General features: G+C 34.4%; 3 protein-coding genes across 10 annotated transcripts in view; 2 read left to right on the forward strand and 1 right to left on the reverse strand.

Annotated features, from left to right (window-relative positions):
* Positions 1–462: 462 nt before the first annotated feature.
* On the forward strand, positions 463–8,527 carry LOC113404817 (FACT complex subunit spt16). 2 transcript variants are annotated; one of them, XM_026645885.2, is made up of 18 exons: positions 463–677; positions 754–864; positions 1,036–1,197; positions 1,471–1,770; positions 2,059–2,474; positions 2,573–2,717; positions 2,864–3,023; positions 3,743–3,751; positions 4,241–4,480; positions 4,784–4,982; positions 5,067–5,464; positions 5,693–5,906; positions 6,305–6,559; positions 6,645–6,792; positions 6,913–7,045; positions 7,276–7,561; positions 7,971–8,162; positions 8,273–8,527. In XM_026645885.2, the coding sequence occupies exons 1-18, from the start codon at positions 609–611 to the stop codon at positions 8,277–8,279; spliced, it is 3,444 nt and encodes a 1,147-aa protein (XP_026501670.2). In that variant the 5' UTR covers positions 463–608; the 3' UTR covers positions 8,280–8,527. The 2 variants fall into 2 exon arrangements, with proteins under 2 accessions (XP_026501670.2, XP_064071632.1); XM_064215562.1 differs by lacking the exon at positions 3,743–3,751.
* Positions 8,502–27,960, reverse strand: part of LOC113404820 (protoheme IX farnesyltransferase, mitochondrial) — a 93,330-nt gene continuing 73,871 nt past the window's right edge. Inside the window, exons 1-8 of one of the 3 annotated variants that reach the window (XM_026645896.2) lie at positions 12,430–12,710; positions 11,829–11,957; positions 11,467–11,680; positions 11,088–11,283; positions 9,913–10,088; positions 9,410–9,589; positions 9,089–9,223; positions 8,502–8,978 (exon numbers count right to left, since the gene is read on the reverse strand). In XM_026645896.2, the coding sequence (XP_026501681.2) occupies positions 8,716–8,978; positions 9,089–9,223; positions 9,410–9,589; positions 9,913–10,088; positions 11,088–11,283; positions 11,467–11,680; positions 11,829–11,939 (1,275 nt within the window). In that variant the 5' untranslated portion in view covers positions 11,940–11,957; positions 12,430–12,710 and the 3' untranslated portion in view covers positions 8,502–8,715. Of the gene's footprint in view, positions 8,979–9,088; positions 9,224–9,409; positions 9,590–9,912; positions 10,089–11,087; positions 11,284–11,466; positions 11,681–11,828; positions 11,981–12,429; positions 12,711–27,960 lie in introns of those variants that run through there. The other 2 variants (XM_026645897.2, XM_064215563.1) reach the window with 2 other exon arrangements.
* On the forward strand, positions 13,391–27,629 carry LOC113404818 (E3 ubiquitin-protein ligase TRIM37-like). Of its 5 annotated transcripts, none has more exons than XM_026645890.2 (18): positions 13,391–13,888; positions 13,974–14,233; positions 14,611–14,821; positions 17,803–18,011; positions 18,460–18,567; positions 19,107–19,316; positions 19,922–19,933; positions 21,781–21,960; positions 22,167–22,281; positions 22,380–22,599; positions 22,814–22,964; positions 23,108–23,241; positions 23,515–23,642; positions 23,721–23,826; positions 25,191–25,574; positions 25,697–25,855; positions 26,076–26,203; positions 27,284–27,629. In XM_026645890.2, the coding sequence occupies exons 1-18, from the start codon at positions 13,835–13,837 to the stop codon at positions 27,401–27,403; spliced, it is 2,889 nt and encodes a 962-aa protein (XP_026501675.2). In that variant the 5' UTR covers positions 13,391–13,834; the 3' UTR covers positions 27,404–27,629. The 5 variants fall into 5 exon arrangements, with proteins under 5 accessions (XP_026501675.2, XP_026501672.2, XP_026501674.2 ...); XM_026645887.2 differs by having other exon boundaries at positions 13,392–13,888; positions 23,440–23,642; positions 27,284–27,628; XM_026645889.2 differs by having other exon boundaries at positions 13,392–13,888; positions 23,440–23,642; positions 26,076–26,185; positions 27,284–27,628.

A 27,960-nucleotide genomic window follows, 5' to 3' on the forward strand; every position in this document is an offset into this window, starting at 1 on the left:
TATATAAACAAAAGATGCATAAAAACTACAGCTACAGGAATGGCATTTTTGCAATTTATGTAATCCTTATTTCAATATATAATAAGAAATATATAATATTTTCCTATAAAAAAGATTATTTTTTATTAAGTTTAATGTCTATAGACGGTTGTGACCATTTATCATCTGCCAGGTATAATTTCTAATATGCCTAACTTTTTTTAATAATATAAATAAAAAAAAGTTTTTATGTTCTAGTAATTCTGTTTTTTATTTTAATAAAAATCATAAGGTCCCCACATTTCAGAGGAAAGCATCTACATAATAGATATTCTAAGATTTGTTGAATCAGATACAATTTCACTGTTTCAAAAATATAACTATATTACATCAATAAAGTTGACAAAATAACTTTAAACAACAAGATGGTTATAAAAGCTTATTGACTAGAATCCAAACATTTCTATAGACAAAAAAAAGAAAGAAATAAAGCGTAAACGCCCGCCATTCTTGTTTGCTGTCAAAATTTGTAATATTGTAATGTCGAGAAAACGGTCCTATTTATTTCATTTCTGAGGCGTTGTTACAAAGAATCTTACTAGTAGTTAGGGTACAAAACAATTTTCACGATGTCTAATATATCTCTTGATAAGGAAACATTTTACAGGCGTATGAAAAGATTGTACGCGGCGTGGAAGGTTGGTCAAAATAAGCATGATAGGTATATCTTTACAATTGTTTCTTTTCATTTCTTCCACATGTTGACTCTTACAGACTGCTGCTGCGGATTCTAAAAGCGATGATGTGCTCGCTAAGGTTGATTGCTTAGTGTCTTGCGTCGGAGTTGACGAAGATACACTTTACAGCAAATCCACCGCATTACAGGTTTGCATTTGTTAGTACTTACGATGTGCGCAGAAACATATTATTATAATATTTCGTAATATTATTCATGTAAATTTTACCTAATTTAAATAATTATCATTACAGTATATTTATAATAGTTTGTGATTCATACTTTGCCAATAATTTAGTTTTTTTTATTTTATTCTTCAGACTTGGCTATTTGGATATGAGTTACCAGATACGATCACAGTCCTTACAGAACAGAGCATGTGTTTTCTGGCAAGTAAAAAGAAAATAGAATTTTTAAGACAAATTGAAAATGGCAAAGAAGAAACAGATCTACCTCCTGTTAAACTTCTTATAAGAGACAGAGTAAGTTGTTTTCATTACCTTTTATATTAATTAAAAAATATAATGTAAATAACAAGTCTGTGTGTCAGTAGCCGCTGCTGGGTCAAAAAGGAAAGGCCTTTTTGAAGAGAGCCGTGGTGGCTATTAGATATGATTCTTAACCAATGATTCTGAGTTTAAACAAAATCTATCAACTAGCATTGGAGCGGTGTGGTGTAGTAAGCTCCAAACCTTTCTTCAAATGTATATATTATTAAAAATAACTACAATGTCAATATCTAACATTGATTTTAGAATGACCATGACAAAGAAAATTTCAATAAACTTGTACAAGAGATTAAAAAATCAAAATCAGGGAAAACACTCGGAGTATTTGCTAAAGACAGTTATCCTGGTGAATTTTGTGAGAGCTGGAAGACCGCTATGAAAGCAGAGAAATTTGAAAGTATCGACATAAGCTCTTCAGTAGCACTATTAATGGCACCTAAGGAGGATTCTGAAGTTATTACAATAAAGAAGGCCTGCTTAGTCACAGTTGATGTATTCACAAAGTATTTAAAGGATCAAATTATGGAAATAATTGATTCAGATAAGGTACGATTATGATTATTAAAATTTTCAAAAATAAATAGACATTTCATATTATTTTTATCTATAATATATTGATTGTATTCACTTCAAATATTATCACTTATTGTACTAGTATAATTAAAGAATAATCATATTTTCTATTCTATTTATTATGTCTATTCATTATATTTACAATAGTATCTGTATATTTCTTAACAGAATTCTTATTAAATGGAATATTTAAATATGTACTTAGTGAAGCTGTCCCTTAATATTATTAAAATAAATGTTTTATTACCTGTTTATTTACAGAAAGTAAAACATTCAAAATTAGCTGAAGGTGTTGAAGCTGCCATTTCAGATAAGAAATATGTTACGGGTGTGGATACAAGTCAAGTTGATATGTGCTATCCACCTATAATACAATCAGGAGGGAACTACAGTCTCAAATTCAGTGCTGTGTCGGATAAAAATCATCTTCATTTTGGTGCCATTGTTTGTTCGTTGGGTGCAAGATATAAGTCGTATTGTTCTAATATTGTACGTACTTTGTTAGTCAACCCAACGGATCATGTACAAAGCAATTACAATTTTCTCTTAAACATAGAGGAGGAGGTGATGAAACATCTTGTGGCTGGTGCCAAGCTGTCTTCAGTTTATGAGGCTGGCTTGGCATTAGCTAAGAAAGAGAAACCAGAACTTGTTGATAATCTTACAAAAACATTTGGGTAAGTTTACTCTATAATTAATTATTGTAGTTCAGTGTCATTGTCAATGTATGCTTTAGTCACAATCTGTTATGTATAATTGTTTTTTCCCATTACAGTTTTGCTATGGGTATAGAGTTTCGTGAGAGTTCAATTGTGATTGGTCCTAAAACATCAATCGTAGCAAGGAAAGGCATGGTGTTCAACATTAATATTGGTTTAGCCAATTTAAGTAACAGTGCTGCAACAGAAAAAGAAGGAAAGGTACTAAATTATTTACAATTTAATTTAAAAAACTTCATGTAAAACTAGTATGTTATCTTATTTTCTCTAAGTATATGATAATGAAAGTTAAGTGTGATGCTAAAGGTATAAATTTATGTTCTGATGCATTATTAACATACTTTTAGACATATGCATTGTTTGTTGGGGACACGGTACTTGTACATGAAGAACAGCCAGCTTCACTTCTTACACTATCTAAGAAGAAGATCAAAAACATTGGTATTTTTCTTAAAGATGATGATGAAGAAGAGGAAGAAGAAAAAGAAAACAAAACAGAAATCCTGGGTAAGTATGAGAAGGTTGGAAGAAATTGCTGATATAATTCAGCAATATATAGGTTGTTTGAATATTTTATTTATTATCAAAGTAAACACACTGATCTATTACTTTTTTGATCTAACTATTAATATTTCGTCATGTGTAAAATTTGAATGGGACTTTTTTCCTTATCAAATAAATTAAAATATAATAAATAAAATTTTCAATTAACCTTTCCTGTATCAAATTGTAAATATATTAACATATTTTTAATGGAAACTTATATGTTTTGCAACATTTAATCAATTCTTTTTACTGCAATTTATTAAACATACTAATTTATAGTATACAATATAATAGCAAGCAAATTAATGTTTTCTATCTTGTAATTAATTTCAGACTTTGTATACTAAGTAAATGATTATCAATAATATCAACAAAATTTTTATGACACAGAATAATATTTAATGTTCCCAAAACTTCTGTTTGTAAAAAATAATTAAATAAAAATGCCATACATATATAGAATGGTATAGACAACTAGTTTATCCAATGTTGCCAAATCTTTTTGACAAAAATATGTAAATACAAATTCTAAATTATATTTCAACATTGTACAATTTATTTATAAAGGGCTATATGTCATTGTTGTATGTTATTTATTCTTTGTACATATTATTTTTTTTATTGTGACATGATTTTTTCATATATTTTTTATTTCCTTCCATGCAATCGTGGATGGATAGAAAATGGAGGTGAGTTTTTGATTTTATAACCTATATGCATGCATTTTTTATATTAACATTTAAAGTTGTATCGCAATTATTTTAAACCATAGAAGATGACTAAACTTTTTTCTTTATAGTCAAGTAAGGTTTAGAGCCATTTCAATCAAAAAAAAATATTTTTTACCTTTAGTTATTTTTTTATAATCCATATGTAAAATATGTAATAAGTTTAGTATGTATATTTATTTCAAATTATATTAAAGTTCCTCAACTTTTTACTTTAATATGTGTTTCCTAATATTTTTTTATTTTATGTGGGCATGTGAAAATTATGTAACATCAATATTTGGAAGATTTATAAAAATAAGAGCTTTTAATGGAAAAATTAGAGTAATTTTAATCAGTAATATCAACATGTCAGACATTAAAAATAAAATATCCACATTGAAAATAAAAATAGAATTTATATAAATAAAACGTGTTGGGATTGTTTCATTATTTAGCCAACATTTTTAGGCCGAGGCAAAAGAACCGCTGTTATGGAATCAAAGCTTCGAACTGAACATTCTTCAGAAGAAAAACGTAAAGAACATCAGAGAGAACTTGCAATTGCTCTCAATGAAAAGGCGAAAGAAAGGTTAGCGAAACAATCAAGCGGAAAAGACAGTGAAAAGATAAGGAAAAGCACAGTTTCGTACAAAACCGTCAGTCAAATGCCGAGAGAAAATGAAGTTAAAGAGCTGAAATTATACGTCGGTAAGTAAATATAATTTTTATTTTTAACCATATTTATTAATAACCATAATTTTTATTTTTTTATTTGGGAAATATTCACTCCTCAATTCAATAGAGCTTTTAGTTATTCCTGATACAAAAAGTTAAAACAGCATTGTTGTGATAATGATAGTAATGATAATGTAATTGAAAATAGGTAATCAACAAATTATATATATAATATATTTCATATTTGTGTAAAATAAACAATATCTGTTTTTAATTTTATTAATATATCGACTTAAATGAGGGCGAAACTTAGATAATAAATATTTAATATTTCAGATCGTAAATACGAAACCGTAATTCTGCCTATATTCGGCGTCCCAGTACCATTCCATATATCTACAATTAAGAATATATCACAGTCGGTGGAGGGAGATTACACATATCTTAGGATAAACTTCTTCCATCCCGGAGCCACCATGGGCAGAAACGAGGGCGGTAATTACGCACAACCCGATGCCACCTTTGTTAAAGAAGTGTAAGTTTACGAAAAGAATATTTAAAAATGTAAGCTGCAATAATATAAAACATTTTGGTCATATTTGTATTTTATCTTTTTCAGTACATATAGAAGTACAAACACGAAAGAACCAGGTGAAATATCACCACCATCATCAAATTTAAACACTGGATTCAGACTTATTAAGGAAGTACAGAAAAAGTTTAAAACTCGAGAAGCAGAGGAGAGGGAAAAGGAGGATCTTGTTAAACAGGATACCTTAGTTCTTTCTCAGAGTAAAGGAAATCCAAAACTGAAAGACTTATACATTAGACCCAATATAGTAACAAAGCGTATGAGTGGGTCTCTAGAAGCACATTCAAACGGTTTTAGATTTACATCAGTTAGGGGAGACAAAGTTGACATTTTGTACAATAACATAAAGAATGCATTCTTTCAACCATGTGATGGAGAGATGATAATTTTATTACATTTCCATTTAAAACATGCTATAATGTTTGGTGAGTATTGTTTTTTATTTACTTATATAAGATTTCAAAAAATGATTAAGAAAGTTTAAAAAATGGTTCATAAAAAAATATATTTTCTCTGATCTCTTTTATTTACTCTGCCTATTTTTTATTGGTCCATTTTGATTCTGTAAAATCGATACATGATAGATGGAATATGGGATACATTTGATCTATAGCAAACAAACAACCAAGTCCTCACGACACGGTCTGTTGCAGGCAAGAAGAAACATGTGGACGTTCAGTTCTACACGGAGGTGGGAGAGATTACGACGGACCTCGGAAAGCACCAGCACATGCACGACCGGGACGACCTCGCGGCGGAGCAGAGCGAGCGGGAGCTGCGGCACAAACTCAAGGTCGCCTTCAAGAGCTTCTGCGAGCGCGTCGAGAACATGACCAAGCAGGAGGTCGAGTTCGACACGCCATTCAGGTGACGAGCGGTTCTTCTTATTGGCTATACTTTTAAACAGCTGAGATATTCTTTCTTGAGAAAAGTTTGTGGTAATGTAACTTATGGCTATAGGACCTTAATGTCTACTAAAACCACGAACAACATTGCAAACTGTATGAAAAAGATAATTATTATATAAATTAATGTCGGTAAAATTGCGAGTCCACGCGTGAAAGGCATAATAACATCAATGTTTAATGTGTGGTGAAAGAGTCGTAGCAGATAGTTTACAAAAAAATTTAAAGAGGCAACTTAGATATTATCTATAACCTATTCTAAACACAAGGGAAGTAAAGACAAATAAACAACTTTTATTTTTAAAAATATGGACCATTTAAGAATTTTCACTAATAACTCATGCTTGTTTTTAACTGCAGGGAGCTGGGCTTCCCCGGTGCACCGTTCCGCAGTACAGTGCTGCTGCAGCCCACGTCAGGCGCGCTCGTCAACCTCACAGAGTGGCCGCCATTCGTCATCGCGCTGGAGGATGTCGAGCTCGTACACTTTGAGCGTGTTCAGTTCCATCTCAAGAACTTCGATATGGTGTTTGTTTTCAAAGATTACGCCAAGAAGGTGGCCATGGTAAACGCTGTTCCCATGAACATGCTCGACCATGTGAAGGAATGGCTTAAGTAAGTGTTTATTTTTTTTATTACTGACTCTGTAATATTTAAAACAGTGTTTCCCAAGTAACTAAATTTTTTTTTTTATTTTCAGCTCCTGTGATATCCGTTACTCGGAAGGTATTCAGTCTTTGAACTGGACGAAAGTCATGAAGACCATAACAGATGATATTGAGGGTTTCTTTGATAACGGAGGCTGGTCCTTCTTAGACCCTGAATCGGATGCCGAGAATGAGCAACAGGTTTGATCTACCACCTATTCATATTATAAATATATATATATATATATATTTTATATTACATGTGTATTAGATATTGCGTTTTTATATGTTTCCATGTTGCTATAATTACTTTTATTTTAGGAGGAAGACTCAGAAGAAGAAGATGATGCGTACGAGCCCACCGACGCTGAAACGGAGGAAGAATCAGAAGACGATTCTGAATACGACTCTGAAGCATCCGATGTGTCAGACGGTTCGGGCGACAGTGAAGGAGGTAAGTAAAGGTTTATGAAAAAAAAGGACAGGGAAAGTAAAATGTTACATATCGAAATAACAAAGAACGACAAGTAAATATTTCTACTACCACGATCACCATATTGGGACTTGTGAGCTTATCGAAGCACTGATTACCAAGTAAACAAAGACACTATACAAAACTTTTAAGATAATCTTTGCCATGAAATAAAATTTTAATGATAGGCAATTTTTTTATCCCACTTACAGAAGAGGATGAGGAATCTGGTAAAGATTGGTCAGATTTGGAACGAGAAGCTGCTGAAGAAGATAAAAAGGAACGCACTTTCGACCGAGAAGACTTCGACCGCAAGCGTAAGGGCGGGCGTGATCGACGACCCTACGAAGAAGAGGGCAAGAAGAGTAAACATGATAAGAGCTCAAACCACAAAAGTTCAAGTTCACATCATAAGAGTTCCAGCTCAAATCATAAGAGCTCAAGTTCGAATCACAAGAGTTCAAGCCATAAAAGTCCCTCCAAACACAGCAATAGCAGGTGAGTCTTCATAGGTGACTTGGCTTCAAGGTCAATAATTTTCGTTAAAATTAATGTAGTAAAACAAATAATCTTCAATATTGAAGCAAAATAAAAAAAAACAGGTTTATAATATATTAATAAATGTCGGTTGTTGATTTCGGCTCAGTATAACAAAGATTCTAGTGCTAAAATGAAATTTACGTTATTTTATATTTCATCTCGTTATAGGCGGTTAAGAAAATAATTGTAAAAATTTCATGAGTTTGATATTAACCCGAAACTTACGATCGATCATTCTTGGGTTGGGGGAATTTATTTTGTAAATAATAAATTTGTTTATATTTTTCCACTTGCTCCTTATTTATATTTGTTATTTGTATAAGGACAAAAAAAAACTTATGACTAACAATTCTTTTTTTTATTGCAGTCCATCAAAGAACCGCGACAAACACAAGTCGTCACATCATGATCGTGATAAGTCACACCACGGTCGCGACCGGGATAAGTCGCACAGCAAGTCAAACGGCGACCATAAGAAGCACAGCTCCAGCGACCACAAGTCTCAGAAGCGATCACGTGACGACAGCAGGGATCACGACCGCAATCCTAAGAAATCGAAGTAAATGAAGTCTTTATTTTATCTAGTTGTTCCTCTTTCTACATTATGTGTAGCGAAATATATCAGTATTAGTAAATAATTTTAAATATTATAATAAATTATTTTTCCAGGAAATAAAACATTGAAGAAGGACTCAGTTTGTGATGATATCCGAAGATGTTGCAGCTGACGACAGTGGGCTTATGTTAGTGTTACATTTCATTTTATTTGTTAATTATTATCTGTTCACACCCACTTTCCGTCTTTGTCTCATGTTAAATCAAGTCTGAATGTTATTTGAATGTATGTAGAATACCTCTATTTCCAACAGTGATTTTTAATTTAAATGATACCAACAAAAACAAAATAAATATAAGGATTTATTATTTGTCTATTTCATTTACATGATTTTTTCTATTAAGCGTCTAATTGATTTGCAATCAAAATATAACTTAAACATGTAACTATCTCGGTAACCGGCGATTTATTATCTTACATTCAATTCTATAAATAAAATCACAATAGTAATTGTACAATATTTACAAAAAAAATACTACTTTTTCGTAGTAATTAACTAAGCGTTAGTGGTTTTTTCTAAATTTGAATCCTGCGCCGCGACAACAGGTCTCCTTGGTAATACTGTGATTCCTTTTGCGAACTCAGGATGTTTGTTTACATCTTGAATCTTTAAAGTATCATTATGTTCTTCTGTCTTACTCGAACTCCAATATTTTTTATTGACTAGCATTAGTAACATTAGTGCTGGCAAGTGAATCAGAGAGAATCTAAAGAGTTTCCGTGAACTGCCGCTGTCAGATTTTTTATAGAATTGCCATGCTGTAATAGAAATAGTAAGTAAGTAATATTTAAGATATTAAATTATTATTGTTTGGCATTATATTATTTATAAAAAGTACACTGCTTATTCTTATAAATCAATACTTTACCTAAGTACATAAAATATATATTAAGTGGTAAGGACTCAAGCGCAAACCACATATTGGTGACTCCTAGATAAGAAGAACCGACGCATGTAGCGGTTATGAAGCCTGTATGTCGTAAAGCCACTCTTCTGCATAGAGCTGAAATTTAAAATGTAAAAATCAAAACAAGTATAATCTTAGATATTAAACAGAGTTGGGATCATACACATTAAAAGCTTATAGCTGAAAATATCATTGCCTGGCAGTAAAGATACTAATTTTTTTTCAAACACTTGGAACAAGCGATGATTTCAATAAATCCATAAAATATATCGAAAATCTCACCTGGGTCAGTGACAGCCATCATCCTGTAACCGGCACGCGAGTAGTCGGGCCTTAGATTCCAGGAGAGCGCGTTGAAGTGTGGAAACTGCCACGAGTACAGCACCGCGCTTAGCACCAGCGCGTCCGCGCCAAGTCCGCCAGCACAACCGGCCCATCCCATTAAGGGTGGGATGGCACCAACTGTGGAATTACATCATCTTTAATAAATATTAAACTAATCAAATATCAATATATCATATATTGAATACTTTCACTTCTAGGTGAACTAACAGGTAGACAACTAACTAGGTAGACATGTACATTATTTCTAATTTTCTAGTAGTGTCATAAAACTAATGCAATTTAACATAATTATATTAATTGTAGATGAGTTACTACATAATAAAATAAATACAATTATTTCTTTGTTTCTTGAAAAAAATTGGAAACAAGCCAATAACAAACTGTGATACATAATTTTGTTACACTTATAAATAAATAAACACACTGCAAGAAATATTTACCAACAGAGCCAAGCCATGTGTTAGTTATTGATATTCTCTTCAATGGTGTGTATATAAAGGAATATAGAATAAGATTTCCAGCACCTAGTGCTGCTGTTAAAGGATTAACACCAAAGTATAATACACTGAGGCCGGTAATACTTGATGCTGCTGCAAAACTTATAGCATGTACTGGTCTGAAAAAATATTATTTATTATATACATTATATATTTTCAAAATATACATTAAATACTTTGAAATTAATTAATTTGTATATTTAAGAGAATTTATTTCATACTTTTGTAAGTATGATATAATATGTATCTATGTATGTATGTATGATCTAGATTGCCTCTTGTCAGCAGACTTATACAGATACATATACAGACGCTTCAAATACAATGCGGAATAATTTGACTAGTTCGGTAGTTAGGTCACAACTTAGAAAAAGAATGCGACTTTGCGTTCGCAATAGGGGAAGTCACTTCGAGCAAGAACTAGGCCAAATTACAAATATCTTAATTGTAACTTATCTACTGAACTGTTTTTGTATCTAAATTTTATTTTAAATTTGTATTAAGTAAGTAAGTTAAGTAAATAAGTAAGTTTTTTTACATTGGTTATTATTTTAAATCAATTTTGTGGGAATTTTAAAGAGCGACCTTTAGTACGAATTCGGTCATGTTCGAATACGAATTTCCGCCAGCGTCCTTACTGATCATTTTATTTCGGTTGCTTTGAAATAAGTTAAGTAAACGATTATGTTTTTAAAATAATCTGTAGAACAAGTTTCATAATGTTTTTTTTGTTTTTCAGGCATATTTGAGTGAAAAAAATAAAAAAATATTGAAATAATGTCGTTTTCCGTCTCGCATTTTTAAATTTGGCCCGATAATTATTGTTTAAATATTGAAATATATCCAGTGTTTAATCGTTTTTATAAATCAGAAGAAAAAAATAGATTTGAATTGATACTTTTTTTTAAATACATTTTTGAGGTTGCATTTTTGACTTATTTTGAAAAAATCTAAAAAAGGCGATAACTCAAAAATGGTTCACTTTTGCATAATGCATATTGGGTTCAAATTATTGCAAAAAATTCACCCCTATTACCTCCTAATGGGAATACGTCGAATTACCAATAACCCTGTATAATATTTTGTTATTATATTATATAATTATATAAAATACTTACTCTAATAATCCTTTCACAAGCACTCTATTTTTAGTTCTAGACATCTGTGCATCAAAAGGCACTTCATGGTATTGGTTGATAGAGTTTGCGGCAGCGCTCACAAGACCAGTACCCACAGTACATAGTGCAAATGTTGTTAGATCAAATGGAGCAGGTGCAAGCGTGTAACCTGCCATTGATGTCATTACTACTAGGGCTGTAAAGAAATAACTTGAATTAGAATCTAGTAGTTACTGCTAATTTAAACTTGTAAATCTATATGTTATTTCATTATACACAAGTATAAATTAAGTATGGATATATAGAAACAGATATAACTAATTCTTTTCAACTATTTTATTTATAAAATAAATAATTAAAAATAATAATTGATACATACAGGTCAATCGAAATTTGGAGAGCATCATAGAATATTGTACTAAGTTATTCTTAACATCATGAGTCGGAGTTTCTTTCCACATTCTTGTATCTTGAGGAACATTTTTATTTTTTTTCTTTGTAGATGCAGCCACTGTTTGAGTTGTCAAAGGTGAATTGTTACTAAGGTGACAGGATAAAGATATATTTGCCAGCTGTTGAATTGGTTTATAGCTCTAAAAAAATGTAGAATAAATTGTATATGTAAAAATTGTACAATACAAATAAAATAATCTAGTAAAGTTAATTTAAAAAAATATTTATTTAACACGGAGGTGCAGGCATCTGATCATGAGTGAATAGATCTATATGTATGAAACTTACACAATTTTTTAGGAGCATTGACTTAGGACATAAATTAACTGTTCCATGTTTAAGGCATAAAGTGCAATGCAGGATCCTTAGATATGACATTTTAATAGCTTTGACGACCATGTACTTTATGTCAGCATCCTAAAAATAAACATAACTTTAAGCTGAAAATTAAGAATTCTTCTGAAAAAATTAAGCTTAATATAATAAAACATGCTTCAATATTTCCTAATAATAAGTAAACTTACTTTAGTAGCTATATCTATTTTATGCAAATAGTCAAGTTCGCCCTATTCCCTTCTTTAGCTATGCCAAAGGCAAGTATTATTTGCAGCAATATTAAGATATATTTTTTTTATATTGTTTAAATCAAATGCTAAGATGCTTTTACATAAGATTGTTAAAGGCAAAAAAAAAAAAATTTACACAACCATAATTTTGTATAAAATTAAGATAACATTGCACCTAATAATGAATTAAAACGTTTTACGTAATTAACAAAATCATGTTTTTTAAACTAAATTTGATAACCAAAATCTTAAAAATTATGATATATAATATCTTACACTTATAATGCTAGTTAAATAGAATAACTCGGAAACTATTTACTTACTTATGAACTTTATTTCGTCCAGAAAAAAATATTGTAAAAAGGAATATTGCCCGACAAAATATTGTGATGAAAATTGTGAGAATCAACACACACTATAGGTTATTTAACCTTACTGAAATGTGAAGGGCGTTTATATTTTAAACATCATTCTCTCATTGTTACAAAAAAGTTACAATGTAAACGTATTGATAATAATATTTTCCTTTGCTAGATTATTTATATTTCTGTAAAATACGTTATGCATATGTTGACAGGTGAACGAGAACTATGACATAATGACAGGTAACAATAATGTTGCTCGCTCAAAAAAATGTATCCTTTTTTATGGGCAAAAATGTTACTGTTGTAATATGAATTAATGTATTGAAATGTCAGTTTAAAGGGTAACGTCTAAGGAATTAAAAAAAATATTATAGAAACCCTGAATTATGATAATGAGGTAAGTCAATTATTTCTGAATTGTTACGTAAAAGAGATATTGTTGAGGTTGAATTTTACATATTCAGAAATTGGGTTATTACAATGAATATAAAAAAAAAACTGTTTCAATTAATAAAATATGATTTCTAACACATTTATACTACGATCTATTTAAAAAGTTTTAATGTCGATACTCAAGATATTGTATTTATAAATATATAATGTTTGCCGTCATATTTTTACGGTTATTTACCATAATTTTAATATTTTTTATTATGATTTTTACTTTTAATCAAATATTGGATCTTTCGATCAATCCAATTTTGAATTAAAATTATCTCCCTTTGAGGAGAATTTTTGGATTCCACCACATTACTCCAATATGGTTTGGTGGATTATATTATATTTAAAGTTTATCATTTGTAATTTTGTCTCCATATTTATAGTTGTTCACGTTGAAACAATTTGGCATTTTGTTAAGAGAAATGAATAAAAAGAATTGCTACATTTTTTAGTTGATGGCAACCCTTTGCACTGACATGCTTCAATAAATCAATACATTTAACAAAAGACAAACTTCATTTTCCCACTAGTGGGGCAAATTAAACCATTATTAATTTAAAGGATTGTGTTATCAACATTAACAGAAAAGTGTTTGTATTATCATGGGAATATGAATATGCTCATTTCATATTATAAGATACGTAAATTATTTTGTAATTCATTTAATTTATTGAAATCTGGTAAACTATCTTAGAAAAATGATTCTCCTGGGAAACTTATTGATCTAATATAGCAACTCAGATATTTTGTTTTTATTTTGATTTCGATCGAGAATCAAGATTCGAACACGGAAGTAGTTGGTTTCTTGTTGTTGACGCTTGCATTGCGAAACATGTCCTTTTGCTTAATTAAAAATATAAAATATGTTTAAATTATGGTGAATGATACATTGACTCCATGATACGGCAAGTTAATCCAAAATATGGCTTCGAGGGGAGAAAAAGCGAATGGAAATGGCGAGGAGCAGATCGTCGAGGTAAATCGATTTGCCCTACTTTCCGTTGACAGTTAGATAAACTTGACCTGAGTGTGAGGTGGATCGATGATTATGGGGTTTACAGACATTGGCGGAGGTGTTCCGGTGCTTCATCTGTATGGAGAAGCTGGTGGATGCACATCTGTGTCCTCATTGTTCGAAACTCTGTTGCTACGGTTGTGTGCGACGATGGCTAACGGAGCAGAGATCCCAGTGTCCACATTGTCGTGCCGCTCTGCACCTCCATGAGCTCGTGAACTGTCGTTGGGTAGAAGAAGTTACACAGCAAATCGAAACTATGCAACAAACAAATTCCGCTTGTCAAAGGGAAAGTTTTCGCGACAGGTACCTATTTAAGGTTTAGACAAATTCAAAAATTTTTAGACTTCAGTAAGTGGCAGCAAAAGGTGTTATGAACAATAGAGATAAGATTATGGAATTAATTAGTAATTATAATCCTGTAAAAAAAAATTAACTGAAGGTTCAAACTCTGGCAAGCAAACTGTGTTTCATGTACTTAAATTTTGTTTATATCTTGTACTTGGTGGTGGAGGAAAACATTAAGATTCCACCTGCATGTTAGATGAAAATCTGCTACAGCAGTAGAGAAGCGTTAGTAGAGGGAAGCGTTATCCCAATAGTGGCATATTTATAGGCTGTTACTTTAATGACTTGATTTCAAATACTTGGTCAAAGAATATGTTAGTAAATTTCTAAAACAGGTGTCCGACACATCAGGAGAGGCTAACTGTCTACTGCTGGACATGTCGGCGCTGTATATGTCATCAGTGTGCTTTATGGGGTGGCACACATTCGGGCCACACATTTAAACCATTGGAAGAAGTGTATGAGCAACATGTAACTCAGATAAGAGACGAAGTAGCCCAGCTGCGACGTAGACTGATGGAGCTCATAAGTCTAGTACAGGATGTGGTAAGTGCACAATAGCATGATATATTTGTTAGCTATTTGGAATATATTAATTCATAAATGGTAATTTCTGTATTTCCTGTCTTTATCTATGTAACAATGTTTATTTATGTATGTAAATAAGCTATGATTGATTCATACTTTGTAAAAAAAATCCTATTTAATAAGTAAATCATAGGTAATTAATATATATGTATGTGATTTCTTTATTATTTAACAATATTTAACTAAAGTACAAAACTCTAAAATATTAAGAGAAGAATCTTGTTTTTGTCCAACTGTGAGACAATTTTTTTCTTTATTATATAAATAAATTCCACAGATGTGTTGCCTGTGGCTTTGGTGTATATGTATATATTGTTGGGCTTCATTATTTGATGGGTTCTATTTCTAACATCACACATTTATGTAAATACATATATACACACAATATGTGGATGCTGAATTAGTAAAAATTGTTGGCGATTGACTTAACTCATTTTGGTATTTTTTTAATATTTCCGTTTTTCCGTTCTTTCATTGAACCAGCTGTCTTCCTACCCTGGTGGTTTTCGATTCTGGATTTCTATGGTGGTCTACATAGTATTTGATCCTATGAAGGGGTTATCTCTATATTTCGGCTGTAGACCAGAAACTCCGTGGTAATCTCCGTTAATAATCTCTTCATTAGTTCCTCAGCGTGTCTGTCTCGTTGTCGTTGTTTATAAAGAGAAATTCCTGTGATGAGATATTGTATTACCATCTACATGGGATATGGGACATTTTACGTCGTACTTTTAATGAAAATTGCCGTCTTGTGTCGTCTTTGTGGGAGGCAAATATCACTCATGTATTATGAGGTATCTTTCACTGTTGTTGGACTGTTCTGTTGTTTCTGTTGTTTTTTAAGAACATGATCGTAAGCTGATCTTTGAGAATTGCAATGTCACAGTATAGACTTAGATGCATATAGTCCACCAAGGGCCTAGTCTACATTCGTTGGACTTTGTATCTTTGTGTAATGGTAGACAGTGATTGGGCGAAGATATGTGAGCTTGGGAGTAGAACATGAAAGTTTGTCTCTTATAATACATTAGGTATTGATTGACATCGCTGATGAGTAGCAGATCACGAACTTTGATAATACGTGCTATCGAATACGATGGACCTAAAGTGGTCCATTAGAGCCTCGTCGACTAGTCTTGTTCAGTGCTATTCGCAAAGATCGAATCAATTATGCCTATATTCTTCGCTGTATCAACTTCTCGTCGGTAGATGATTCTGTCGCTTATTGGCTATAAAATCTAGTCTTTCAATATTAAACTTTTATATGATCCACATTGCTTTTTTGATTTTCATCCTGATACACCATTCATCCCCGTTATTTTATATTTCCCAGTTCTTAAGAAGGCATTACCTTACTATAAAAAATACATATTAAAAAAAGACAGTTTTAATTTGATTATTTTCATTTAAATTAATAAAAAAATAATCAAGGTCAAGTTCCAGTTTCTATTTTATTCGAAGATATTATTACTCTCGTTAAGGACAACCCTTGCGATCTATTGTGCAAATTTTATTTACCGGATGCACATAAATGATTTCATTTGTTTACACAAAATATATCCTCGAATATTTTCCAGGGTTCGTCATGCGCTCTGCGGTCGTGTATTATCGTGTTAAATATTAAGTAGAAAATGCATTTTCTGTTGTCAATCGCTATAGTATCTATTTATGGATCGATTTATTCCATCCAATTGTTCATAAATTAATAATAAGCAAATACTTTATCAAATACACCGAATGGCCTCTGGGATCTCAATTTTTAGCAGATCAGTTCGGGGAAATCTACTTTTTTTATTATAACTATCATAACAAGAACCGTTTTTCATCTCCAACAATAAAATGACAATAAAACGGTTCTGTGTTTCGATGTTGAAGCAACAACTTGCAAGTGATGTAACCGGTCACTTTGTTTTCTTGGGACAGATTATGCGGGACAAAAACTCCAATTTGACTACCAGTCTGCTGCAAATTGCGATTGTTTGACAAGTGACACGGATTCATTTCCAATATAGTAATTGACAGATTATTATCTAAAGATACTGGAAGTCCTTATTGATAGGATTCGCAGTTATCAAAATGACTAGATCCGAACTTTGAAAACCACCTTTGTCATATACGAACATGCAGTACAGTTGCGTGAACATCGCTAATGTTTTTGATAGCAGCTGTTGCGTTCCTAATCTAGCAAATTAAAAACACATACAATGCCGGATATGCATCTCTTTACATTGAATTCTATTCTATAATTCTATGGATCTCATGAAGTCAGAAACTAGGATCAATGATTATCGCTGTTTTTTTTTTAAACGATCGATATTATTGTTCTTACCTTATATTGTTGTAAACATATTTTGACGCAACTGTAATTATATCCACCTTGTTAAAATCATCCAGTAGAAAGTTTCGACCTCCAGGATTATAAACGGACAGGTCTTTTTTTAAGAATAAAACCAGTATATAAAATTTAACAATTCACTTTAACTATAAAAGGATTTAGCGCGACTTTAAAGAACATTGAGCTAATAAATGTGAGCAAATATTGACGTATGCAGATGATATTACTTTCGGATTAGATGTTTGTCATGTAATTTGACAAAAGTTAATTCAATTGCGAAACGAACATTTTAATTTTGGTTATAACACAAAATTACTTTAAATATTGTTATGTAGGTAGGTAGTCCTGTCTGCAGCTGTTCTATCACTAAACATTAAAACTTTACGTTGTTTGGTTAAAAATAACATTTAAGATACCATGTTTTTGTACCACGGTAATTTGGTGATGTAATGAGTAACATATTAAAACGCAGAATTATTGTTAATTGGCGAAGATGAAAAGGTTAATACTACTCATACTAGAGGATGTTTTGTTTGTCTGCCTTTTTAAAATAAACATAAACAGCTGAAATTATACACAAACTCACATAAAAAGATGTTTCTAGGAACGTAATGTCGAATCCGTGCGCGCTGCGAAGGACGAGCGTGTACGTGAGATTCGAAACGCCGTGGAACTCATGATTTCGAGACTCGACTCCGCGCTTAAAGCGAAGCTGTTGACTCTGATGGGTCAGAAGAATGGCCTCACCCAAGAGACAGAGCAGCTCGAGCATCTCCTGCAGGAGATTGAGCACCAATTACATTCCAGCACTAGGTATGAATTCGTCGCTTTTTTTCTAAAACTATTTATTATATTTTGTGATATTAATACTAGTTTTTCTACATGTTTTTTTTATATACGGTTGATCTTTTTTAGTTTTTGATATGGGCTCGACGGAACACGTAATCGTAATCAACGATCTCCGACATGGACAAATTTGATGTCCTCCTGATCGGTTTAGGCAATTCTTAGAAAGAGTATTTTTAAGTGCGCGTCATATTACAGTACGTAAGGTTGTGCAAACACAGTGCACCACAGTACACTAACAATGGATCAATCGCTTTACGTGTTTTCCGAATAATCACTACAAACTCCCAAACTCCGGACGTTACAGAAAAACCCAATAACTTTGAATTCGGGTTTGAACTCAGGACCACGAAAGAGACTAACGAGGTAGTCAAAATAAATAAAATGTAATTCTTGACTGTTTAAATTTCCACAGATCTGAACTGATAGCGAAGAGCATGGATTTGTCAAAAATGATTCATCAAGTGCGGAGGAAACCGATGGCTAGTTTCGTCTCCGCGCCCGTACCGGCCGATTTCCATAGGCGAGTACTTTCCCCGCTTTCACGTTTAATATGTGGATAGTGTCACAGAAATGTAGGTAAATGTAAGGATTACACTAAGTTGGCAGTGCGTGATTAGAAATTCAATGAAGTTTCATATAAAACTAGGGTACAGGCCATTCAGATTTTAGCTCCTGCGATTTTTATATTTAAATATATGTTAATGTGATTACATCAATAATTTATATGTGAAAAACAAAGTTTTATTTACTTTATTACTTTTATCGATTGGAATATAAACAATATTATAAAAAGCAATATTACCTTTTTTATGCGTTTAAAATTAGAAAAGCATACTGGCAAACGAGTCACAAAGATGTAATTGTCCTCTGTACCCGCAATTACTCCGCTTAGAAGGCTGTGATTCAGCCTTCTAAGCGGAACAACCACACCGAGTATCGACGTTAGGCGCCCGAATGTATGACGAGGGGGCGGTACTGACCCAGATCGGCTCAGAGGCACAGGGGAGAGTTAGCGATCGCAAAGAGGACTGCGATCGATGAGATCGATAACTCCCACAGCGAGATCGTGCCGAGCTACGACAGCAGCACGTTCCCGCTGGGCGGCTTCACGCAGCTGCAGCACGCGGCGGCGCCCGTGTACTCGGCGCCGCTGCACGTCAACGGGCTGTGCTGGCGCCTCAAGGTGTACCCCGACGGCAACGGCGTCGTGCGCGGGAACTACCTGTCCGTGTTCCTCGAGCTCAGCGCCGGCCTGCCCGAGACCTCCAAGTGAGTGCCGCTCGTCTGCTTCTTTTGTCGGCTAATTTACTTACTTTTTTGACACGAAGTGGTCATAATATATACATTGCATTAATTTAATATATTAAACGCATTCCTATTACTAATTTTTCACACCTATAAGTCTATTCAAATTGAAGGAGTAAAGATAGAGACTAGTTTTGCATACGATCTATTTTAATTGTTACTATGTACGAATATTCCATGCGGTATCTCGCTATATTATACACTACAAATAGTTATAACACAATACTATTTTTATTATATCTACAAAAAAAAATATCCAAAGCTCCGATAGCGGCGCTCGACACGTCTAACTTGCATCGAACATTCGAGAAGCCGTTTTTTTTCACAAATCCATAATGAGTACCATACCTTATTCCAAATCTCGAGCAATGATTTCGTCTTTACTCCTGCGATTGCGATAGGCTATAAAAATTTATGTGTTATAAACGATTCCTGTTTTAATAATGATTATTAAAAATGATAACATAAAGTTAATTATGTAAACGATTCGTTATGTGATAATTTGACATCAGAATAAAACTAAGTGTAGTAATAAAGTGTTTCGTGATTACAATCGCTGCTGTGTTCAGGGTAGGCAAGAGGTGAGTCGGAGAGCATTATATAGCAGTAGTATGGCAGATCTGTGTGCAGCATGCCGGTTCCTACCGAACTTCGACTTCTGTGTGCTGATTTCGCTGATTGTATTGTCACTCAATGCTCTAACACAACTGAAGTAACTAACTCATATACATATCAGTTAATATAACACACAAACATATAATTTTATAGATGATAATAAACTGTTAATTGAAATATTTCATTGTTATTGATTAATCAATTTATGTTTCGATAACGTCTTAAGTGATTCATCACTTATTAGTATTATAGTTACTGTTGTTCAAATACTTAGTATTTCGATTGCTGACAAGGTTGAGCAATAGATATCAAATAAAATATGGAATATGGAATAAGAGCACAGGTTATCCTCATCGGATCGTCATCAGTGAATCACTAATATGAATGTTCCAAATTTAAATAAAGGTACCTATTCCGGGAGCAATACAAAAGCCTCTGATTGGCTGATTGCAGGTTGAGCTTTAAACGTACCATCCACTAAGATATGTATGGGTTATTGTATTTTTTTCTTAAAAATCTAATTAAAGACAATCCGAATGGTTTTGAATTTAAAAACATTGAAAAATCGCTCTTCAAACCATATTTAAATTTACTTGGCTAGAAATAACTTTACAAATTTAGCATGACATAGTTTTATATAACTAACCCTTCCCGACTTTTAATGGATTATATAAAAAATATATTCTAAGATATATTTTTATAAGTAATTAGTTAAAAACAACCTTTACCTTTAACCTTTCAGGCCTCGTACAGTACGAATGCGTCACACGCCCAGCTAAACCCGGGCTTGATTTAAATTTCGTATCATATCTTAAAAAACTATTTTAAAGGTTTACAAAAACTAAAATGTCTTATTTTATACTTTTGATTTTATTGATGATGCACAATATTATTTCTAATTGCGATACATTATTTTTAAGTATTTAATTGTTCATAGTAATAATTCGTCTTGTGCAATTTTATCACGAGTTAAACTGATGGTATCATTGTGTATAATTTTCAAACATTTCTTTAGTTTACTCAAATGTATCAATAGATGGCGTGGTACCGAAAAATGAATTTAACAGCGTTAGTGATGTACTTGTACATATCATTTGAGGGTGATTTGTTACTTCAGTTGTGGTAGAGCATTATATTAAGATTTAATTAAGTTAAAAGTATATCATTGTAAACATTTCACGATATTATGTACATTATTGTAATTTATAAACTCATTATAACAAAAAAAAAATCATACATAGTTGTTTCGCATTAAACAAATTACTGTTCTAAATAACTATTTGAACTTTCTATTAGTTGTTTAAATCATTTAAGCCTATGCTTCTGCTTAAAACATGAAAGTTCCTTCTGGCTGAAGCATTGTAGCTGAACAGACCTATACTTTATAATCGTCTCGCTAGAATGAAATCATCACACAAAGACATATATATATACAAAGCTCATATATTATTTTTAAATTATATAATTATCTTTATTTATAATTATCGTACTTTTTTCTTGCTATTGATTATAAACCTTCGAAAGTTACTGGGTCATTAATAAGTTAATCAATAAAAACGGAAGTCGGGTTTCGTGAGAAATATCGACGACACGCGAAAGTTGTAGAATTATAAATATATGCTCATTATTTGTTGTAATAGATGTTAAAATGCAAGAAATATTTCAAGTTAGAAAAATTTGCAGTTATGTATGTTTTAATATCTGTTTTGTTGTAAAAGTCATTATTTTTATTTTATCTGAGTGTTGCAATTGAGAAATAATCATTTAATTCGTCCGCTACGATCGCATCAATTTAATAACGTAATCAAACCAGGTACGAGTACCGAGTGGAGATGCTGCACCAGGTGTCGCGCGACCCGTCCAAGAACATCGTGCGCGAGTTCGCGTCCGACTTCGAGGTGGGCGAGTGTTGGGGCTACAACCGCTTCTTCCGCCTCGACCTGCTCGCCAGCGAGGGCTACCTCAACCCCGACACAGATACACTCATTTTGAGGTACGTCACGTTGCAATGGTCCACGTCTAGAGGATACGTGTATTTTTTTGTCTTTTCAAATAAGTAGATCGATACGATTGGTTTTCTTAATCTTTTTTTTTTACAGAGCATAGAAGTTATAACATGTTCACTATATACATTATCGTTTACATTCCAGGTTAGCTCGCAGAAAACAAAGAATTTTTTATCACAGTTATATCTTTTAGGTTCCAAGTTCGCCCGCCTACGTTTTATCAGCGATGTCGCGATCAGCAGTGGTATATCAACCAGCTGATTACAATGCAGAATCAGCACATTCTGCAGATTAATGATCTCAAGGAGGTAATGATATATTCTGCTTTGAGTCTCTCGAGACAAACCAAAACACAATAATGATATTGAGAAGTTGTATGATAAACTGTTCCCTACCTATGTTTCAGCGCTTGACACTGGAGATGTCCCGCAACTCGATGGCGGCGACGCGCGCGAGCCCGCCGGGCGCCGTAACGTCACCGGCGGCGGCCGGCGCGGGGGAGGACAACCCGTCGCAGAACAACCCCGTGGACGGGAACGGCCTCACCGATCCGATCGTCTTCGGGAACCAGTGGAAGTTCAACACGCCGCAAACCATTCTTAACGGACAGCGGCTGACTAGCCCGGGTAGGATTGAATGTGGTTTATTTTTTGATTAATTTTCTTACTACTAAATTTTTTATTGTTATATTGATTCATATATGGACTTTTAGTAATGTTTACAGCTATATATTTTAATTAAAATGTACCTAAACATCGCTGAGACCGCCATACAGACCCGCGGATGGTAATTCTTCTGAAAGTGAAATCCCAGTTGCGCGTTGCGCCATATCCCGTGCAGGCATCCTGAACACGGCCATGTACGAGGAGGCGGGCGCGGGGAGCGCGGGCGGCGCGGGCGGCGTGTGCTGCGCCGAGTTCGCGGCCGAGCGCGCGCGCAGCTCCGCGCAGCACGCGCTGGACTCGCCCTACAACATGCCGTCCACGTCCAGGTACCGCCTGTTCCAAACTTGGAGCTCATCTGCTCCGGACTAAATTGTCATCCCACCTAATTCCGTTGTGAAAATATTACATCATATGCAATTCACTAAATTCTCGTGTATGTCATTTGGACTCGTGTATGTGTGATATACAGGTCCGCGAGCTCTCTGCAGGGTGCAGATAACTTAGCGCTGGTGAGCCTTCACACGCTTTTGAGTGCGACCGCGCCCGCTCGTCCCATACGACCCCGAGTGCGCCTCGACAGACCTGCAGAGTCGCCGCTCGTCGGTACGTGCCGCTCAGAATATCGATAAATTTGACTTAAAAAGATGGCGCTGTTTAACCGTCTAATTAACGGCAAAAAACGATTGCGACTGACCTGATCATGACATATAATTCCAATCTATGTATATATTTAATTAAAAATTGAATATTACTTGTACGTTAATTACTTATATCAATTACATAATTATTTTTAATGTTCAGCAGTGGCAAGTACACCCGTGACAGAAGCGAGCACCACTAGTACTACTGTATTATGTTCGTCGTTATCGTCTCCAGAGCTGAACGGCACCACCAGCACCAACGGTGAAGCAGGAGCAGCGAAGCCCGAAGACTCTGCCGGAGGCTCCACTAGCCCTCAACCAGTTGTGACACAACCCGTTTCCGAATCGAGCAGTGACACCGGAGTGAGTAAATAAGACCATATTATAAAGTATTTATATTCATTTATTTTTGACTACATTTGATATTAATTTTATCTTCAGGATCTCATGTTCAGTGAGTTGGATGGTTTCGTGGATGAAAACAACACAAATCACACCGATGAGATCTCCAACGAGGAAAACGACGTCGACGAAGAAACTATGTCAGGTAATCATTTTATCGAGCTCAAATACAAACTTCGAAATTGAATTTTTAGTATCAATGACTACAAATTCGGTTCGATAACTTCTGATACCGTCGAGCCAGTGCGTAGGCAACCTAACCCTTCCCCGCCACACCCATCCCTGTCCGCCCGCAGAGCGCTCCTCCGACAGCTGCTCGTGGTGCGCGAGCGACCCGCTCCGCGCCGCGCCGCCGCCCCGCCGCCCCCGCGCCGCGCGCTCCTACCGCCCCTACCGCCTGCGCCACGCACGCACACACTACTCCACTGATCGCTGACACCACCACATCGTCAATAACGTTTCCGACATACACTATGAACATTTAACATGAATGAAATTTTGTTGTCTAATTTAGATCAACGGCCAAATTATATATATATATTTTATACCCTGTCGCTTTCGAGTCAAAATAAACGTTTTTAATTTATTCAAGGTCACTAAGTTATTTTAAAAAACTTTGTTTAAATTTGTACCAGTCGTTCTCCATTTCCATCCTCAATAAATAAAAACGTTGACTTTTGAATGAATTTAGTGTAAATATGGTGATGGTAGTGAGTCCTTTCAAATATGATCTGGAACAGGATATAATAAATGCATGTTTTTTGTGGAAATACAGATTATACTTAAATATGTCAATTACAATGTATTTATTACTTTTGTTCGTGGATTAAAATAGGAAAAATAACAATGAAGGCAATTTAGTACTATCATACAAAATATTAAAATTTAATTTTTCGACCTAGCATTTTATACAGTAAAACTAAAAGAAAATACTTAAAAGCTTATTACATACAAATAAATATATAAATCTTGAAAGTGTACAGGGTGTAATTTTAAGAGGAAGTTTGTTTAATTTTTTTTTGTTTTTATTTCAAATAAATGTAAAATTAAAAAAAAAAACAATGCAGATACTTATTAGAAAGCAATAAGTTGTCGAAATTATCATAATAAATTGAAAATATTGCCTACCTGAGTTGTTTTGTTCAGTGTTTTTGTTAATAAAGTTGTATGTTGTTCATACTTGTAACATAATAAATAATTTAATTTTACAAATCGTTTACATTACTGACACAGTACATCAATCATCTTTCCAGTAAGTAACTGAAATTACATTAAATAATTTATTAATCTGTAATAGAATAATGTTAATGTACATATATTTAAAAAATATATATTGGTGGGTAATAAAATATTTTTAACAGTAGGTTAAGTATCCTAGACACTGAGTTTATACAAACATAACAAATAATCTAAATGTAATACAAATAATTACTTACTTGTATATTATTAGGATTTTGTCAATATATTAACCGCTTACTGTAATTGTATGTTACCTATTTTATTTTACAGGAGAGAATGACATAGAAGGTGCGTGCGGTGGACGTTCCAACGACGCGGGCGACATCCTCAGCCGACTGCTGTGCGCCGTGCACGGGCGCGGGGTCACGCCGGCGGGCAGCGACGGGCCCTTGTCGCCCGCGCACGCCACTCCGCACGTGTCCGCGCACACCACTGCGCACACGCCCTCGCACCCGCACTTGTCCTCGCACTCCACCGCGCACGCCCCCCCGCAGGGACCCCACCACTCGTTCTTGCATCTGCCCGCCACCCTGCCCACACCAGCGCGGCACGACGACCCGCAGTTCTCCACCTCCGCTCACACCGACATGCTGCTGCTCAACCTCATGCGCATCAACGGCCTGACGCCCAAGTGCCCGAAGAGCTCGCGGACCGGTGAGTTGCTATCGATGTAAATGAAACGAGAACAAAGACAAAATATTACTTGATTAATAAAATAATATATGAAATGCGGCTGCGCGAGTCCTTTAACTCAATACTCCGTTTGCGACACTCAGGGCCGAAGCGCAACTGGTCCACGTCGTCGCAGGGCGAGGCCCCGTCGCGGCCGGCGGGCGGCGCGCAGCCCCGCGCGACCCGCCCCGCGCGCCGCCCGCCCCGCGCGCCCCGCAACCCGCCGCTGTCGCCCGGGCAGCTGCAGCGGGACCTGCCTCCGAGTAAGATAGATCATTTATGTGTAGTGTCAACCTAAATATTTTTTAAAGTAAATTAGGGACGGCAATTTACTACTACTGATGATTTGTAATTTTGTCAATCTAATTAATGTTTTTCATTTCATGGTTTAACTCTATTTGACCTTATTTTTCTTTACTATATGTTACTATATGTAATATAAGATACGTTGGCGGTTAGTACCCACGTGTGCTCCTGTGGCAGGCATGGGCTGGGCGGGCGCGGCGAGCGGCATGGTGGGCGCGGGCGCCAGCGCGCTGCGCGAGTGCTACTGGCCGTCCGCCTCCTCGCTCAGCGACACCGACGACGTCGAGGTCATTCTCGACTACAACGTAATTACCTCGCACCACTACTCACGTTACTTACCGCATGCGCTTATGTTATGTATGTGATTAGACAATTTTGTGTTTGAAAATTGTAAACGGGTTCATACGGTTTGTTTAAATTTTTGGTAGGTATGTTAGGATGATATAATAAGAGATATAGAATGTATTATTTATTTTCACTTTTAGTAATCACACATATTACTTAATCCAGTTACGTTTCTGATGTAATATCGTATAGAAAATATAATATACGAAAAGAAAAAGTTACAAATAATGGCAATAAAGCATTAGACAGTATAAATGGAAAAACTTATTGAAGGCTTGGGCTATGGTACAGAGAATGTATGCGCGTTTTTTATGTCACGAACACCATCGCCATTGAGTTTTGGATACGATTGAATTTTTATTGTCATTTATATCCAGAATGGTATAACTGCGCCTGGTTATTTTACCGGCATATTATCACAGTCACGTTATCTTTGAATATTACATCAGGCCAATGTAACCATGAAAATTGACAAAATATTACATAAGTTGAAATGTGGCAAACCTGGTTTTTGTTCCGCCAATTCAATTGAATATCAGTTGCCCTTTGCATACGGTTCAAACTATTTTCAATTTAGCAGTTGGTCGACTGAAATTGACTCGTGAACCCACTTTGTGGGTAATATAATGTTATTACAGTTGGCATTACCTTTTCCAAGTATCGAAATGATACATGGGAAAGTTTATCTTTTGAATAACAGCCTTAATAACAATATTTTTTGCCTTTTCGCATTTCAATAAATATTACAAATACGAACGCGCGTATAAATAATTTTAATCCGCTATAGTTGAGCGAGCCATTTTATACCGGTTGAAAATCATAACAATAAAAGTTTTACCCTGACACTTAACACATTCGAACGTCAGCTCCGATAGCGGTGGAGCTAAAGCAGACAGCATTGAAGTCATTGACTAAAAACCTGCTCTGAAGACTTTTATACTGAACAAAAATTTATGATATTATAGTTTAATTCACATTATTAAAAAAAAAACAAATCATTTTCATCTTCACGTGATAACATACATTATTTTAACACACAGGACACACTATTCGACATGCTGTTGAACAGCCTGTCTCTAGAGGGCGGAAGCGTTGCTGAATGCGATGAGGCGCCTCCAGTGCAGCCTTGGAGCCCCGCCCGCGAACCACGTAACGATTGATTCGTGCGGCGACAACATCCGCACCAACCACCACACCGACATGACCAGCACTATCCGCACTAAGCGCACTACCGGCTGGAAACCACGCCCTAACAAGACGAATACCACTGCGAGTACCATCACTAAATATTGACAGCTTTTAAAAAGTTCTATTTCAATGTTATTCGTTTTAATCCTACTACAATAAACAAATTATAAAATTATAATTTGACAGAATAATAATTAAAAAATACCATTAATATTTATTTCCTTAAGGAGATGACCTAACTATAGTCGATAATGGTCTTTTCGAAAGCTTAAAGTTCATTATAACAATATAACAACGCGATAAGAAGCTCTGGTGCTAGATGTTATTTTTAAATATCCTTTAGAGGTAAAAAATAAATGACAAAAGAATCAGGTGCCGGTCAGCAAGTGAAAAACGCGCTAACCAGCCTCAAACTTTTAGTCAGCATTTGCCCCTAGCATACCACATCGCATATAACATATCGGGAAAACAGGTGTCAGTACATCCATATTAAATGTCTAAATACTAAGTGTTTGAATACATTCAATTG

Source organism: Vanessa tameamea, chromosome 8 (genome assembly GCF_037043105.1).
Source record: "Vanessa tameamea isolate UH-Manoa-2023 chromosome 8, ilVanTame1 primary haplotype, whole genome shotgun sequence".
NCBI classification, from domain to species: domain Eukaryota; kingdom Metazoa; phylum Arthropoda; class Insecta; order Lepidoptera; family Nymphalidae; genus Vanessa; species Vanessa tameamea.